The 15,662-nt window shown below is 37.2% G+C and overlaps 1 protein-coding gene across 1 annotated transcript in view; it reads left to right on the top strand.

Annotated features, from left to right (window-relative positions):
• Klhl7 (kelch like family member 7) overlaps nucleotides 1–15,662 on the top strand; it is a 50,887-nt gene that overhangs the window by 14,522 nt on the left and 20,703 nt on the right. The window contains exons 2-6 of the mRNA XM_048440295.3: nucleotides 1,998–2,100; nucleotides 3,003–3,096; nucleotides 3,276–3,400; nucleotides 9,650–9,825; nucleotides 13,003–13,177. Of these exons, the coding sequence (XP_048296252.1) occupies nucleotides 1,998–2,100; nucleotides 3,003–3,096; nucleotides 3,276–3,400; nucleotides 9,650–9,825; nucleotides 13,003–13,177 (673 nt within the window). The remainder of the gene's footprint in view (nucleotides 1–1,997; nucleotides 2,101–3,002; nucleotides 3,097–3,275; nucleotides 3,401–9,649; nucleotides 9,826–13,002; nucleotides 13,178–15,662) is intronic.

The following is a 15,662-nucleotide window of genomic DNA, read 5'->3' as shown; positions in this document are numbered from 1 at the left end:
TGTCTTCCTCTTTAATTCCTGCTTTCCATCCTGCCACACCCCCACCACCTTGCTTCCAGTTAGTGTAACTAGCTCGGTTTTTTTGGTGGTGTAACTAAATGACTCTCTGGTTTGGTTTTGCTACTTTGTGTGTTTTGGTATGGTATATGGCAAATCACCTAAGGACTGTGCCTATTCTGCACCTTTTCCACATATGATCAGACATGAACCATTCATAGCTTTAGGGGCTATCAATCTGCATATGATTTTAAGCACTGGTCCACAAAACTTATTACCAAATCTTGAAATAGACTGTAAAATTGAAGGTTTTTTTTTTTTTATCTTTTAGTCTACTTTTGGGGGCTCATTTCTCTTTTCCTAAGCATTAGCATCTTACTTGGATTTTTATTCACAAAATAAAGTAGTACTAGGGGAATGGTGTAATGGGTAAGAACACTTGCTGGGAAAGCAAGAGGACTGATTCATGTTTCTAACACACACAGAAAATGAGACATGGCCAAATGTGTCTGTAACCCCAGCAGAGGGTGGAGAGAGTCAGGTCCTTAGAACTCGCTGGTTAACCAGCCAAGTCTAACAAAACAGCAAGTTTTAGGTTCACTGAGAGACTGTCTCAAAAAACTTAGGTGGAAGGTGAGGAAGAAAAACACCTGTTAGCCTTCTCTGGCCTCTGTATACAGGCATTGACCCACATGCCTCGTGTGTATGCACACACAAAATAGCTAACTAAATACACAATAGGAAATGTCAAGCTGTCCAAAACAATATTCTATTAGTAAAATATTTGTCATTTAGAAAAATACTTAAAATTTGCAAAAACTGTATCTGCTAAGCTCCTGAACTATTATAGATTTGTAACAAGATTTAAAAACCACTCAATATTGGGCTGGAAAGGTGACTCAGCAGAGGACCCAGATTCAATTCCCAGTACCCACATGGCGTCTCAAAACCATCCCAATACCAGAAAATTGACACTATCATCTGAACCCCTCAGGTGTCATTTGGTGCACAGACATACTTGCAAGTAAACACCCATAAACATTTTAAAACTTAAGACAGAATAAAAAACTCAGAATGTATTGCTTGCCTTACTCCCAGTGGTTAGGACACTGGTTGCCAATAGTAGGCACCAAATTTTCTGTGAGCTCTGTATATAATACTTTTAGTTTCGTTATGAATTTATTATTTAATGATCCCTTCAGAAATTTTTTTCTTTAAAAGTCATCTATGACAACCTTTGATATTTTTTCAGTATTCCTTTTGTTCTTTCCAGTAATTTAAGTTGTTGTAGGCATACCTCCTTTTAGCAGCCTAGAGTTTAGAAATGGCTGCCCTCCATCTCCTGTCAGCAGGGTGCTTGTGAGAAGAGCTGTTTAAGGGAAGATTAGTGCAGGGGCAATCAGTTCATCCACTTTGTGTTCCTAATCCTTTCTGTTTTCATCAGAACTCTTGACAGCTACTTTTACTCTGGATTTTACCAGCATTGATGATTTAGGAAAATCAAATATAGACTACAATGTTTAAAAATTATGATTTGTATATGCCGTCATATCATTTAATCCCTCTTCCCTGCAGGAAGCTCACAATAAAGGCCTCAGAATTTATACTAGGAAAAAAAGTTTTGACATCTCTGAAGGATTGGTAGACAACTTTCTTTTGAGGTGAGAGAATTTCCTTGTGCTGCGCAGACTGGCCTCAGAGTTGTTATCTTGAGCCTCTTGACAGCTGTGGGCCATCACACATAGCTCCGGAGACTTGTTTTTAATGATAGATATGCTAATTTATTTTCCTCTTGACTGTTGGGATTATAGTGCCAAATTTTGATATTGTCTGACAGCAACTCCGTTAATCTTTGCTAAATATGTGTGTGAAAAGAAGAATTTAAGTAGAAAGTAGATAGAGGTGTTACAGCTTTTGGTTGGTTCCTACTTTGTTAAAATTAATATTGCTGAGCAAGAACCAGTGAGCTGCTTTTTATATGCTTTTCTCCTTCTCACCAGAGAACGTTGTGTGACGTGATCCTCATGGTCCAGGAAAGGAAGATTCCTGCTCACCGCGTTGTCCTCGCTGCAGCCAGTCACTTTTTTAACTTAATGTTCACAAGTGAGTATTTTCAGGCAAAACCTGTTACTGTTTTTTTTTCTATGAGAATTAGGTAGAATCTAAATAAAAATATTTTTTTCCAGTTCTTAAAGCTCTTTAGAACTTAAGGCTATAGAACAGTAAAGAGAATGAAAGTGGTCAGATGTGATGACCATCAAAAGGTAAAGTGTTCTTTCATTAGCCCCAAGGGCCCAATGTCTTTAATGGTATAAAGGTAGTGTCTGCCTGAATGTCCAGGGTTTGTTTTCTTCACCTGAGGTAGAAAATCAGGGTAACAGATACATCTCTTGGCAAATTTATGCCTCGAAAGGACTGGAGGGGGAGAAGGAAGAGGGGAAGAAAATGTAGCACATTGTAGTGGAAAGAACCCTTTCTTTTAGCTGAGACCTAGAACCAAGTCCTATTAAACTACTTCATATTCTTTTATGAGGCTTTGTTGTTTTGATTTTGAGACAGGAGCTTGCCATGTAGGCAGGGTGGGGGGGTCTGAAGATTTGAGTGATCCTCTTACCTCTTCCTCCCAAGTGCTGAGATCACAGGCGTACATCATGACACCTATCTCTTGTTCTGTGATCAAGTTAAACAATATATCTGCCTCAAGTTTTGTCTTTGGTGCCCTACCTACCTCTGAGGATTTAGAGGAAATAAGAGAAGAGGGACACTGAATTCTTTTAGGATTGGGAGAAAAGAAAATCTAATTTTATATCTTTCTCTTTGCACTTGAGAAATCTCTTAGATTAATTCAAGGGGTGCCACTAACACGGAGAGTTGATTTGGGTGTATTTCCTTCCAGAGATACTGTCCTAATGTCTTCTGTATTTAATATAACCTGGACTGTGTCAGTTCCTAGTTAGACCTCTGGGTGCTGCTGGTGATCATTTATGTGTCTTCTCTTCCTTCAGCTAACATGCTTGAATCTAAATCCTTTGAAGTAGAACTCAAAGATGCTGAACCTGATATTATTGAACAACTGGTGGAATTTGCTTATACTGCGAGGTGAGTTAAGAATCATCCTGTTTGGGGGAGTAAGATTGGGTCTGCCACAGAAAAGCATTGTTGTGACAAATTAATTTGCTCCTGATTCCTTAGAACAAAAATCTGTAATGGAGGAGTTGGAGGGATCATATGTCATAGAGCATATTCTACAGTGTGAAATTGTTTCGTTTAACTTACAGAATTTCTGTGAATAGCAACAATGTCCAGTCTTTGTTAGATGCAGCAAATCAGTACCAGATTGAACCTGTGAAGAAAATGTGTGTTGATTTTTTGAAAGAACAAGTTGATGCTTCAAATTGTCTTGGTAAGAAATACCAAATTCCTGTTTTGTTTTTTTTTTTCCAAAAAAAAGTCCTCATTGTGTATTTAAATAAAGAAAAAAACATATTGGTAAGAATCTTCATTTAGGCTTAAAGATACTGTCCATTGAAACATTTTTACTAATAAAATTTAAAAGGAACTTTTTAGAAGCACATACTAGCCTGGGTAGCAATTAGCTCAATAAATACTGTGTCACTTTTCTAAAATGAAATAGGACTCTTTGTTTGTTTGTTGTTTTGTTTTTCAAGACAGGGTTTCATTCTGTAACAGCTCTGACTGTCCTGGAACTGCTCTGCAGGTCAAGCTGGCGTTGAACTTACATATATCCACCTGCCTCTGCCTCCTGGGCGTTGAGATTAAAGACCTGCACCACCATGCCCAGCAGTAACATGACTTTTATAATGGCTTTCATTCATCAAAGACAAACAACAAGAATTCCATCTATTTATTTATAGTAGTTTTATATATAAAAAAATGAACATTTTCATTTTCTTAAAATGAAAATTTGAGGTCAGGTTTATGAACTTCCCTGAAGTGATGTGGTCATTCCCTGAGTGAACTAAAGTGGAGTTTGAGTAATCTGATGCTTGTTTAGTACACCATGCTGTCTCTCCATTGTCAAATATGTTTTGTACTAGGGAACAGAGAAATCATAAATTAAGGTACTAGTTGAGGAGCTTCTGTAGATCTTCATTTGAAGCTATTGCTCAGGTAAGCAATTTGTCCTTGAAAGAAACAGAGAAAGTAACTGAGATGTTTCTTAGTGTAGTATGCATTTTACTGTGAGATGATCCTTACTGGCAGCAAACAAGTACTCAGCTCTTTGTAATTACATTTCTCTACACATACTGCAATCCATAGGCTTTAGGGAAAGAGAAGGCTAAAGGTCCAGAACAACAGAGAGAAAGAGTAGAATCAAGGAAACAGAGGGGCCTGGAACCTAGTCAACACTAATGGAGGGATGCTGATGGCAGGAAACTGAAGGCTGGGCAAAGGGCTTCTGAAGATGATTTGGACTTCTTCTGGCCCAATTTTTCCTATTCTTTTTCCCTCAGGGCACTCCTTCTGGCACACATACTGTGAGCCTGGGGGCTGTCAAAAAGAAAACAGGATAATTGCAGAAAAGAGTAAAAGTCAGGCAAAAAGGATAAAAATGAGACTGATCTGATATCCAGAAAAGAAACTGCAGTTGATGGAGTAGGAGGACAAGTAGCTGTGGAGTAAGCATAATGGAATTTCTTTGTTAGCCATATGTCAACATGGCAAGACCCTATATTAGGGAATAAACAGTGCCTGTTATTGTCCTATATATCAGGCACCCTCTGGACTGAGAGTCCATTTCTGTATTGTAGTTTACAGCTCTGAATAATTTATGGCTCTATTTATCTAGTTTATTATTTCTTTTTTGGGGGAGAGGGAGAGTATAACAAAGCTGAGAGAGAAAGGATACCCCAGTAGCCTAAAAAGGAGCCTGTTTCTGAGCCTAAGCCTGGAACAAAGACAGTAACTTCAACTAGGCATGATGGCTGAAGTAGGAGGATTGCCCCTGTTTCAAGGCCAGCTGGGTTACAGAATGAGGCTTTGTCTCAAAAAAGGGGGACAGTGTCTCTGAGCCATTTACAGTCCCTCGGTAACTTGGTAAAGATAGGGTGAGAGGACCTGCGTCTGCTTGGTTTCTGTGTGGATCTGAGCATAGTTGCCACTGCTGACCAGTTGAAAAAAACTCCTGCCTAAGATTTCCTTTTGCTTCTTGCCAGTCTAACTTTCACAAGTGTTAAGAGGGAATCTATCGCAACTGATTGATTGGGCAAAATTCAGTCAGACATGATGATGCACACCTATAACCCTATACTGACTAGCTTGGTTTATATAGCTTGTTCAGGCTAACCAAGGCTATATGGTGAGACCTGGTCTCAGAATAACAAAATAAAATCATACAAAGTTCAAGGAAACCTATTAGTTTGAGAGACAGAAAAATCACACTCCTGGAGACAAATTTAATGTAAAAAATAGAAAGAAAATTAAAAATAGAAAAGATAGGCAGGTGGTGGCAGCTTGCACCTTTAACCCCAGCACTCAGGAGACAGAGGTAGGCAGATCTCTGGAGTTCAAGGCCACTCTGGTCTACAAAGGTAGTTTCAGGAGAGTAAAGGCTATACAGAGAAAAACTGTCTTGAAAAACCAAAATAATAATAATAGTAATAATAATAAAACAGGATGTTTGAAGGGGTGATTTTCCAGTCTTGACATTTAATCAAATTGAACAGTAAAGTTAGATGCCCCTAAAATTCAAACTAAAGATCAGTTGGGAAACTTATCTCATGATACAATACTACAAATTAAAAGAAGCCATTACTGAAAGATGAAAGAGCCATTAGAGGAAGAAACAGGACACTAATATGAAGCAGGAGCTCCAGGAGCAGATAAAAGAAGCAAAACAGTCAATAAACGGCAAAGGAAAAGTCATTTGTACCTTCAAGACAATTTCAGACTGAGTATGAAGTCTCACCCATGAACCAAGATGTTTTTTAAATATATCCTGGTGATATATCTTTAAACATCAAGGGCTTCGGTTTGAGGTGATAAAAGTGGTGGAGCTAGATGATAATCATGCCAGGATGACATGAGTATATTAAATGTGACTGGTGGTAGATTTTATTACATGTATTTACCACCAAAAAATTAATATAAAATTCTTAGAGATGAGTGTGATAGGTTACCAAAACAAGCAAACTACTATTTCTGTCCTACTATGGTTGTGTATGAAGTGTCCCACAAAATGACTTCTGTGTCCTTTAGTCTTCAACTATTGAGATTATTGCATCATGAGACTACTAACTTCATCAATAAGAATATCCTGGTTAGTTGTTTTAGTGGTGGCAAAATGAGCTGTTTGTCTTGTGAGACAGGGTCTGTACCTTGCCTGGCCTGGGAACTCTATTTGTACATCAGAACTGATCCCAGACTTACAGAAATTCATCTGCTTCTGCCTCCTGAGGGCTGGGTTTAAAGATGTGGGCGACCATGCCCAGAAAAATAAGATCACTGCTTGTTTTAAACAGAAAGGGAATTTGAGAGGCCACAATACATAACTTATGAAATTGCCCATACCTCAAAAGTTGGGCTTAGAAAAAGTAGGATTTGAGTAACAAACTTGTTTAGATAGATATCACAGACTGTTTTGTACTGTGATCAGAGGCTGTGTACAAGTTTATTCCCCTGGAATGTTTACAAATACTGATCACCAGCAACCGGAAGCATGGAACTTCTGGAAGGAAAGAAGCATAGGGCCTGCCCCCAGCAATGCAGTGAGGTGAGAAATGAGCATCAGAGGGCACCTGTCTCCAGCACCGTTTTCAGCACCTGGAGACTTAACTGAATAATTGTAAAGAAGTATTAAAAACTAAATTTTAGGTTTTTAAAATGATAATAACACAACAAATAGAATCTTTGAAATATAACCAAAGCATTTTTTTTAGAAAGAAATTTATTTCTTTGATTTAAGGACTCTGCTCAAAGAGGTAAGAAAACCTGTCAAAGTCTGATTAAGAAAGAAAGCTCAAAGAACAGCATCAGAATTGGATCTGTAACTAGGAAAGCAAAAGGCAAGACCAACCTCAGATGTCTGGAAAGGTACCAAGTGTGATGTCTTTATGAGTTAGTGCTAGTACACACAGAAAGTTGAGATTAATTTTTATTATTTAAATTTTAGATCAATAAAAAAGGGTAGACATGTCCCAAAAATAGTCCCATACTGCCAACTTTGAACAAAGAACAAGTATGTGTGCATGTACAAATGTGCATGTGACTCTAGCTTCACTTAGAGCCATTGTGTTCAGTGCTAAAACTATCTCAAATCCAGCAATGAGTGTATTTTTAGAAAAAATTCTTCCCCTCTCCAATTCAAGATAATAATGGGGGCTGAAGAGATGTCTCAGTGGTTAAGGGCACTTGTTGCTCTTGAAAAAAAAAAAACTAGATTCAGTTTCCCAGTACCCACATGAAGGCTCACAACTATCTGTAACTCTCTAGTTCCAAAGGTCCAACACCCTCTGATTTTCATGGACATTGCACATAGTACACAGACATATATGCAGGCAAAACATACACACACAAAATTATTTTTTAAAACAATGATAATGCTGAAGATTAACTAATGTGTGTGACAAGAAATTTAAGGGAACTCTATTCTTAATTTTAGTGTAAACCTAAAACTACCCTCTAAAGTTTATTAATCATAGAGAGTTTATCCAGAAATTCCATCCTTCTCTTTCATTGTCTAGAAGTCTCAGATTACTAACAAGCTAAAATCTAAACATACTTAAAGTCATAGCCATAGGTAATAAAGGCACTTCTGTGTTTTCAGTGTCTATTTGTGATATTTAAGAAAATGAATAGGTTTTAGCTTGTTATGGTGGCACATTCATATTCTAGCACTCAAACTGAGGCAAAAGGATTGTGAGTTTAAGGCAAATCTAACATACTGAGATTTCATTCACAAATCTGTGGTTATGGTAAAACCATAAACCACAGGCCAAATCTTGCTGTTTCACTGGTACAGGCAAATATACATAGAAGTAGCATGCTTTTTGCCATGAATATTCAGAATACCATGGCATAAAGTCAGTGCATTTTTAGAAAGGAGAAGAAAGATACCAGCTACCCTGACAGATTGGTTGATAGTGATGAGTTATGTTACAAATATGAAAGCCCCAAAACTGTATTGGCCAGACACAGTAGTGCCTTTAATTCCAGAACTTGGAAGGCAGAAGCAGGCAGATCTGTGTGAGTTCGAGACCAGTGTAGCAAGTTCCAAGCACCCAGGGCTTCAAAAATAAAACAACAAAAACCCAGCCCATAACATGTTAATAAGCGACATGAAGTTGAAACATGGGGCGGAGGGGACTCAGTTAAGATTTCGAAAGACATTTATTTGCAAATTTGTACACCAGAATAATCTAAGAGGGCTTGCCAAACCTTTCCTGTAAAGGAATGATAGTAAATATTTTAGACTTTGTTAGCATTTGTCTTTCCCCACTTCTCCTCCTCTTCTTCCCTGCCTCCCCCCCACACCACTACTACGACTACTACTTTCTTCTTTTTGTCCTCATCTTCCTCTTTTAAGCATTTAGACTTGAAACATAACAGTAACTTTAGCAAAGTGGCACACAGACAGATTGAGGACTGACTACATTTGACCTGTGGACAGTACTTTGCCTCCTTATATAGAACATGAGAAATTCCCTCCAAAACAAAATAGAATAATTGGGGAAAGGCTGAATGGAAAATATGCAAAACTTGTTTTATAAATATTTATTTTGTGTATATTAGTGACCTGTCTTCATGCATACCAGAAAAAGGAATCAGATTCCATTACAGATGGTTATGAGTTGCCATGTGGTTGCTGGGATTGAACTCGGAACCCCTGGAAGATCAACCAGTGCTTGTAACTGCTGAGCTGTTTCTCCTGCCTCTGGAAAATATGAAAAATATATTTTTTATATATACAAGGGAGTAAAATATATATTTATATCAGTAATGTATAAGAAAAGGATTTAATAAAAGCTGAATGTTAATAAATAATTTACAGCGAAATAAATTGAAATGTCAAGTTGTTTTTTTAATTGGATGTATTGTAGATAAATGCGCCCAGTATCAGGAGACAGCTATGGGAGTTGACTCCCTTCCTCCATGTGGGTCCCAGGAATATCAGGCTTGGTAGCAAGTCCTTTTATGTGTTGAACTCTCCCAGTGCCTAGTGCTTACATGGACCTCTTCCTCAATGTTTCAGCTGTTCCCCCAAAGCAATCCAAAAGTTGAGTGCAATCCTAACAAAAATCAATTCATCTGTAAGTAAGATGTGATACTTAGTTTTAAGTTTATTTATAAAAGAAAGTGATTTAAAAATGCCTGAGAGCAGTTTGTAAAAATTGATACTGTCTTATTATTGTCAAGCATAAGACAACCTCATATTGCCACAAAAGTAGACAAGTTTTTGAAACAAGACCTAGATTTATGAGATCTACTTAAATTTTTTCTCAAGTCTTGCTTTATCTCCTCCCCAGCACCCCCTAAAACACATAGTACAGTTATTTTTTTTTTAAATCAGGCTATTGCTCTAGTCCAGACTAGCCTTAAATTTGAGATTTTCCTGCTTATTCTTCTCATGATCTGGGGTAGTATGTGGTTTTCTAAAGTCGGTGTCTTCTGTTCCCATTCTCTCTGTGCTTAGGTATAAGTGTGCTTGCAGAGTGTCTGGACTGTCCCGATCTGAAAGCAACAGCAGATGACTTTATTCATCAGCATTTTACTGAGGTTTATAAAACGGATGAATTTCTACAACTTGATGTCAAACGAGTAACACAGCTTCTCAGCCAGGACACTCTGACTGTGAGAGCAGAGGATCAGGTAACTAACTATATTGGCTTCTTAGATATTTCTTGGTAGAAATTTCTTTATCAATTTCCTCTACATGATGCTTTAATATATGACAACAAAGTTCTCATATTAAGGAAGAATGTTTTCTTTTGTTTGATTGTTTTTTTGTTTTGTTTTGGGTATTTTTGTTTTATTTTTTTCAAGACGGGCCTCTCTATGTAACAGGTCTTACTGTCCTAGAACTCACTCTGGTAGATCAAGCTGGCCTTGAACTCACAGGGATCTGCCAGCCTCTGCCTCCTGGGTGCTGGGATTAAAGGTGTGTGTCCAAGAATGTGTTCTTTAATAAATAACATTATCACAAAGCCTTTTTCATTGAAAAAGTCAAAACTATTTGAATTACAGAGTGCATGGTAGAGATAAAGCTATTGGGTACCATCTTAGGCCCATCAGTGTCTCCCCCAAAAGATTTCCTGAACTTATATTACTTTACATGAGGTAGGGAACTTAGAGCATGTGACCAAGATGAGGATGAGAGGATGGGTAGGCTATAATCATAATTATATATATGATCATAATCATAAGAGTCCTTAATTGTGGATGAGAGGACAGTGTACCAAAGAGTTGACCAGACATTGCTGCTTTGGAGGTGGAGGAGGTCCACAGTACAGATAGGTGATAAGAGACAGGAAATGGTCATGAAATAATTTTATCCTATGGGGCCTCCAGGTAGCCCTTCTGGGACCTTGATTTTTAACCCAGCATTACTTGATTTACATTCTATTAAGATTGTACTAAATCATGTTCTTTTGCTCTGTGTTGTTCATAACATAGAATTTTCAGGTTGAAAGATTTGACTAGATAAAAAGAAAAAGAGTTCTCTATGTCAGGCACAGCAGTATGCCAAAGAAGAATTACTTGAGCCCAAGATATTGAAACCAATTAGAATGTAAAGTGACCCTGTCTAAAGAGAAACAAGAGAAAAGAAGATAAAACACATACACACACACATACACACATACACACACACACACACACACACATCAGTTCTTGGGACTGGAGAGATGCTCAGTGGTTAAGAGCACTGACTGCTCTTCCAGAGGACCTGGGTTCAATTCTCAGCACCCACATAGCAGCTCACAACTGTCTGTAACTCCTGTTCCAGGGATCCTTACACCTTCCCACAAACACAGGCAAAACAACAATGCACATAAAATACAAATAAATCGAAATTAACTGGCTTGTATGCAGGGGAAGAAAAAGTGACTTTATACTGGAAAACGTGACAGATACTGCCGGCTGGTGGTCATCAGTGATGTCTTATTGAGTGCATGCTTACTTGATGTAATAAAACAGCAAATCATCACGGTTTGGTTGGGTTTTGTCAACTTGACATAAACCTAGAAACATCTGCAAAGAGGGAATCTTGTTTGAGAAAATGTCTTTGTAAGACTGGCCTGTAGGCAAGACTGTGGGACATTAATCCTGGTTCCCTGGGCGGTGCAGCCCTTAGGCAGGTGGTCCTGATATGTATAAGCATACTAAGCTAGCCAGGAGGAAGAAACCAATAAGCAGAGTTCCTATGGTCTCTGCTTCCGTCCCTTGCTTCCAGTTTCCTGTCTTGAATTTCTACCCCAATTTTACGTAGTGATGGAGTACGACCTGAGAGATGAAGCAAAAATAAATCCCTTTCTCCCCAAGTTGCTTTTGGTCATGATGTTTTATCACAGCAATAGAAGCCAATCACTGTGGTCAGCCTCCCCAAAAGCATAATACTAGGCTAATGGACAAGACATCAAACAAACTGAAATTAAGGACAGTTTACCTCACCAGAATTCATAACTGTTCAGGTTGTCATAAGGAAGAAAAGTTCTGAGAAGTTTCTACAGTCTAAAAAAAAAATAGGTGACTTACTTAATATAATGTGGTCTCCTTTATGGGGTAATGGGAAGAAAAATAATACTAGATAAACACTAAGAAAATATAAAAATAGTATGGTGTTAATTGGTTATGACAGATGCTTCATACTATAGTGACTGGGTGCAGAGAATACTGAATCTAAATCTGTTCTGCACTTGATATTAGCCAAAACAAAAACAAAAAACAATCTAAATATGTTGTAAAATTAAAGGCATCTCTTTAAAATTTCAGTTCCCATAATTTATTATCTAGATCAAACATATGTGTAGTAGATGAGCATGTATATGAAATAAGTTGTCAGAGCTATTTAGTGATTTGTAAATTAAATTATATTAATGAACTTGAGCTTGTTCAGTGCAGTTAGGTAAATACTACAGTATTATTTATGAAAGCAATTCAATTTTATTAAATATAGAATTCTGTAACTTAAATTTTCTAGAAGCAGGTAAGTCTGTTGGTTCACAGTATAGAAATACAAGGTTAAAATAAATAGCTCTCTTATCTCCTGGAATGGAAGCCCTCTTGGGTAACCTGTGTTCCTGGTCCTGAGCATGTGTTGGAGCTACTACTAAGAATGGATTTCTTTCCGTATCATGTGACTGCTTCTGAAAAGGAAACTATGATTTGTTGTTCTAGAAAACACACACAAATTTTGGGAATAGTGAGATGGCTCAGTGGTTAAAAGCACTTGCTGCTCTTCCCAAGGAATTCAGTTCCCAATCAGATGAGTCACAACTGCAAAGATTATGATAACCTCTTATGGTCTCTGAAAGTACCCACCAACACATGGGGACACATACATACATAGACATAAATGAAAATAATTCTTTTTACAGAATTTTATTTTTAATTACATGTATATGTGTGTAGATATGTGCACTTATGTGCAAGTGCCCTTAGAAGCCAGGCATTGGATCCCCTGGAGCTGGAGTTAGAGACCATTGTGACTTGCCTGATATGGGTGCTAGGAACCAAACTCAGGTCCTCTAGAAGAGCAGTATGTGTTCTTGACAGCTGAACCATCTCTTCAGTCCCATAAATCTCTTCTTAAAATCACAATGTTAACAATCCTTCCCATCACGATGTATATTAGTAGTTAGTTATAGCAGACACACTGCTTATAAGGCTCACTAATGCAGTGTAAAGTGTTTGAGATAGAGTCAGGAATGCAAACAAGTATTGAACAAAATACTGAGAATGAGTAATTGTCCCCTTTTCAATGTGAGTGAAAACTGACGTTTGGAATGTTTGATATCTCAGAACTTGACTCTTCTGTTTCCCCCCTAGGTTTATGATGCTGCAGTGAGGTGGCTGAAATATGATGAGCCTAATCGCCAGCCATTTATGGTTGATATCCTTGCTAAAGTCAGATTTCCTCTTATATCGAAGAATTTCCTAAGTAAAACAGTACAGGCTGAACCGCTTATTCAAGACAATCCAGAATGCCTTAAGATGGTGATAAGTAAGTTGCCTTAATACTCATTTATATATGGATCACGTGACCTTTTCCCATAAACTAAAAACCTGTTCAGTGGATCACACTTACTTGTCAGGGAAAACCATTGAAAGACTTTGTCTTCTAAGTGTGGGTTCTCAGCCCTCTGAAAAGCATTAGCCTCAGCCCTTGTTTTATAGTGAAAAAGTGAAGATTCCCACCCCCATCTTGGGCCTGTTCTAATTTGTACACAATACCATTCATGTACTTCGTTAATAGTGTTTCCTTTTTATTTAACCAAGTAGTATTCCATCTTTACATTTCTTTATTTTCCTGGAGCTAATAATATACTGATTTCTTTCATTTTTTTTTATTTTCTCAATCGAGAAGTCCTAAATATTTTCATAAAATGCCACTTCATAAAATTAACCCATTGTTTTTAGTTATTTAAAACGTTATTCTTTAAAATGTTCCTTTCAGTACTTTTCTTCTGCCTATTCCTACATGGGCTGCTTGCCCTCTGGATTGGGCCTGATACACAGTTCTTGTCCTGGGACCTTCCTTTACCATCCTAGAGTATCTTTTCAATCTGTTCTCTTCTGAATGCAAGATTTTATTTCCTTTTTTGTTGTTTTTGTTTGTTTTGAGACAAAATTTCTCTCACTGTGAAGCCCAGGTGGGCCAGAAACTCAAAATCTCCTGTCTTCCCTCTCCTTAGTGCTGAGATTACAGGTGTGGCCTGTCATTCTTGACTCCACCTGTTTTTCATCTGTTAGATGGAGATTTGATGAATCTCTCATTTATTTCACTATAAAAATTGAAGTTAGTTAAACCACATATGCTGAAAACAGCCTTGCAGTTAGCCTATTGAATGCACTGCTCTGTCATCTGCAGGATGCTGGTACTGCTATTGAGAATTCTAGTGCCAATTTGATTGTTCTTTGTTTTAATATCTCATGTAAGATCAGTGTACTGTTTTATTTAATCCTGGTGGTTTGAAAGTTGGCAGTAGTGTGTGTGTATTTCTTTAAGATCATTTTCTTTTTCCAGCCTTTGATTTCTATGTTCTTTGTTATTAATACTGTGATTCTTCATTAAATATTGATCTCATGTTTCTTTGTCTTTCTTAGTTCTGTTCCCACATTGGTCATCGTCTGAGAATTTACCTTAATTTATCTTTATAAACTTTATATTTCCACTATTTTTAATTTTGATGAGTCCCTACTTAACTCTTGATTTCTTATTTAATGAGAGTAATATCATTATTGTTCTCAGATGGTCACTTTGATGCTTTGGAACTTATCTATGCTGCCTGTCTTGTCTGTATTATCATTGAGTGTTCTTGCTTATTATTCTTGTCAGCTCTTCTTGAGTATGTAGTTTTGCCCATGAGTCAGTTAAGAGCAAGTCCTTACAAGACTAACAAATGGAACTGTATATGGAGAGACTGGGCACCTTAGTTTGGGCCTTCATAACCCTGTGCTCAACTGTTTGATCTCGGCAAATCTGAATAAAAGAGTGTGGGAGATGTTCAAGCATGTTTTATATTTTGAAGAATTGTCTTTATTTTTATTTTTTGTGAACTGCATCTTGGTACTTAATCTACTTTTTGTGAAGTTGCTAAACTTAATTTCTCTAGTAGGAAAGCTTTGTAATTCTGTTTTATATAATGAATATTTTCCTAGTTTTCCTTTCCAACATTTATGAGATTTTTTTTCAAATTTCAATTTTTGCTGAGAAGAAAATATGAGATAGGAAATATAGTTTTTCCCTCTTGTCTAAAATTAATAGACAATCCATTTTTCCCACACTAATGTAAAATGACATCTTAAACAGTTATTGATGTGTGACTCAACCAAATTAAGGAAGATCCATAATAGTTTTGAATCCTCATTGCATTTGATCTAAGATAGTCCTTCTCAAAGTTTTATGTACATCTGAGTTAACTTGGGATGTTAAGTTAACTTGGGATGTTAAGTAAGTGTATATCAGGTACACAGATGGTGCTTTGGTAGCTTTTGGGCAGTGGGATTCAGCATTTCTAACGAAGTTCCAGGTTCTGAAGCTGCTCCTATTTGAACCACATTTAAATGACAAGATGGAACCCTTTAACACACCAAATACCTGGTGCCTGCACTAGAGATTTTAATTGAACTGTGGTAGGAACCAGGTATAGAGATTTCTTATGTGATTCTAATATGCAGTGAAAACAGAGAGCACACATTTGTTATCTCAGCATTAGGGAATTGAGGCAAGAGGCTTACTAGTTAAAGTACAGTTTCCTGTGTTACATAGTAAAATCTTAATTCATAAAAAAAAGAGATTACTAGGTTAAGAGATCTAGATTTCAGTACTTATTTTGACAACCACTCTTAAGTAACCAGATAATTCATTGGTACATAGTAAGTGACATAGTCTTAGTAATATTGATTGCTGAGGGTGGTAAATTAATTAAGATGATAATTCTTAGACATTTATCCTGCCTCTGTCTCCTTTCTTCCTAGAACACTAG

The sequence above is a fragment of the Myodes glareolus genome, chromosome 6, assembly GCF_982192425.1.
Source record: "Myodes glareolus chromosome 6, mMyoGla1.1, whole genome shotgun sequence".
NCBI lineage: Eukaryota > Metazoa > Chordata > Mammalia > Rodentia > Cricetidae > Myodes > Myodes glareolus.
This window is presented reverse-complemented; position numbering and strand designations above follow the sequence as displayed.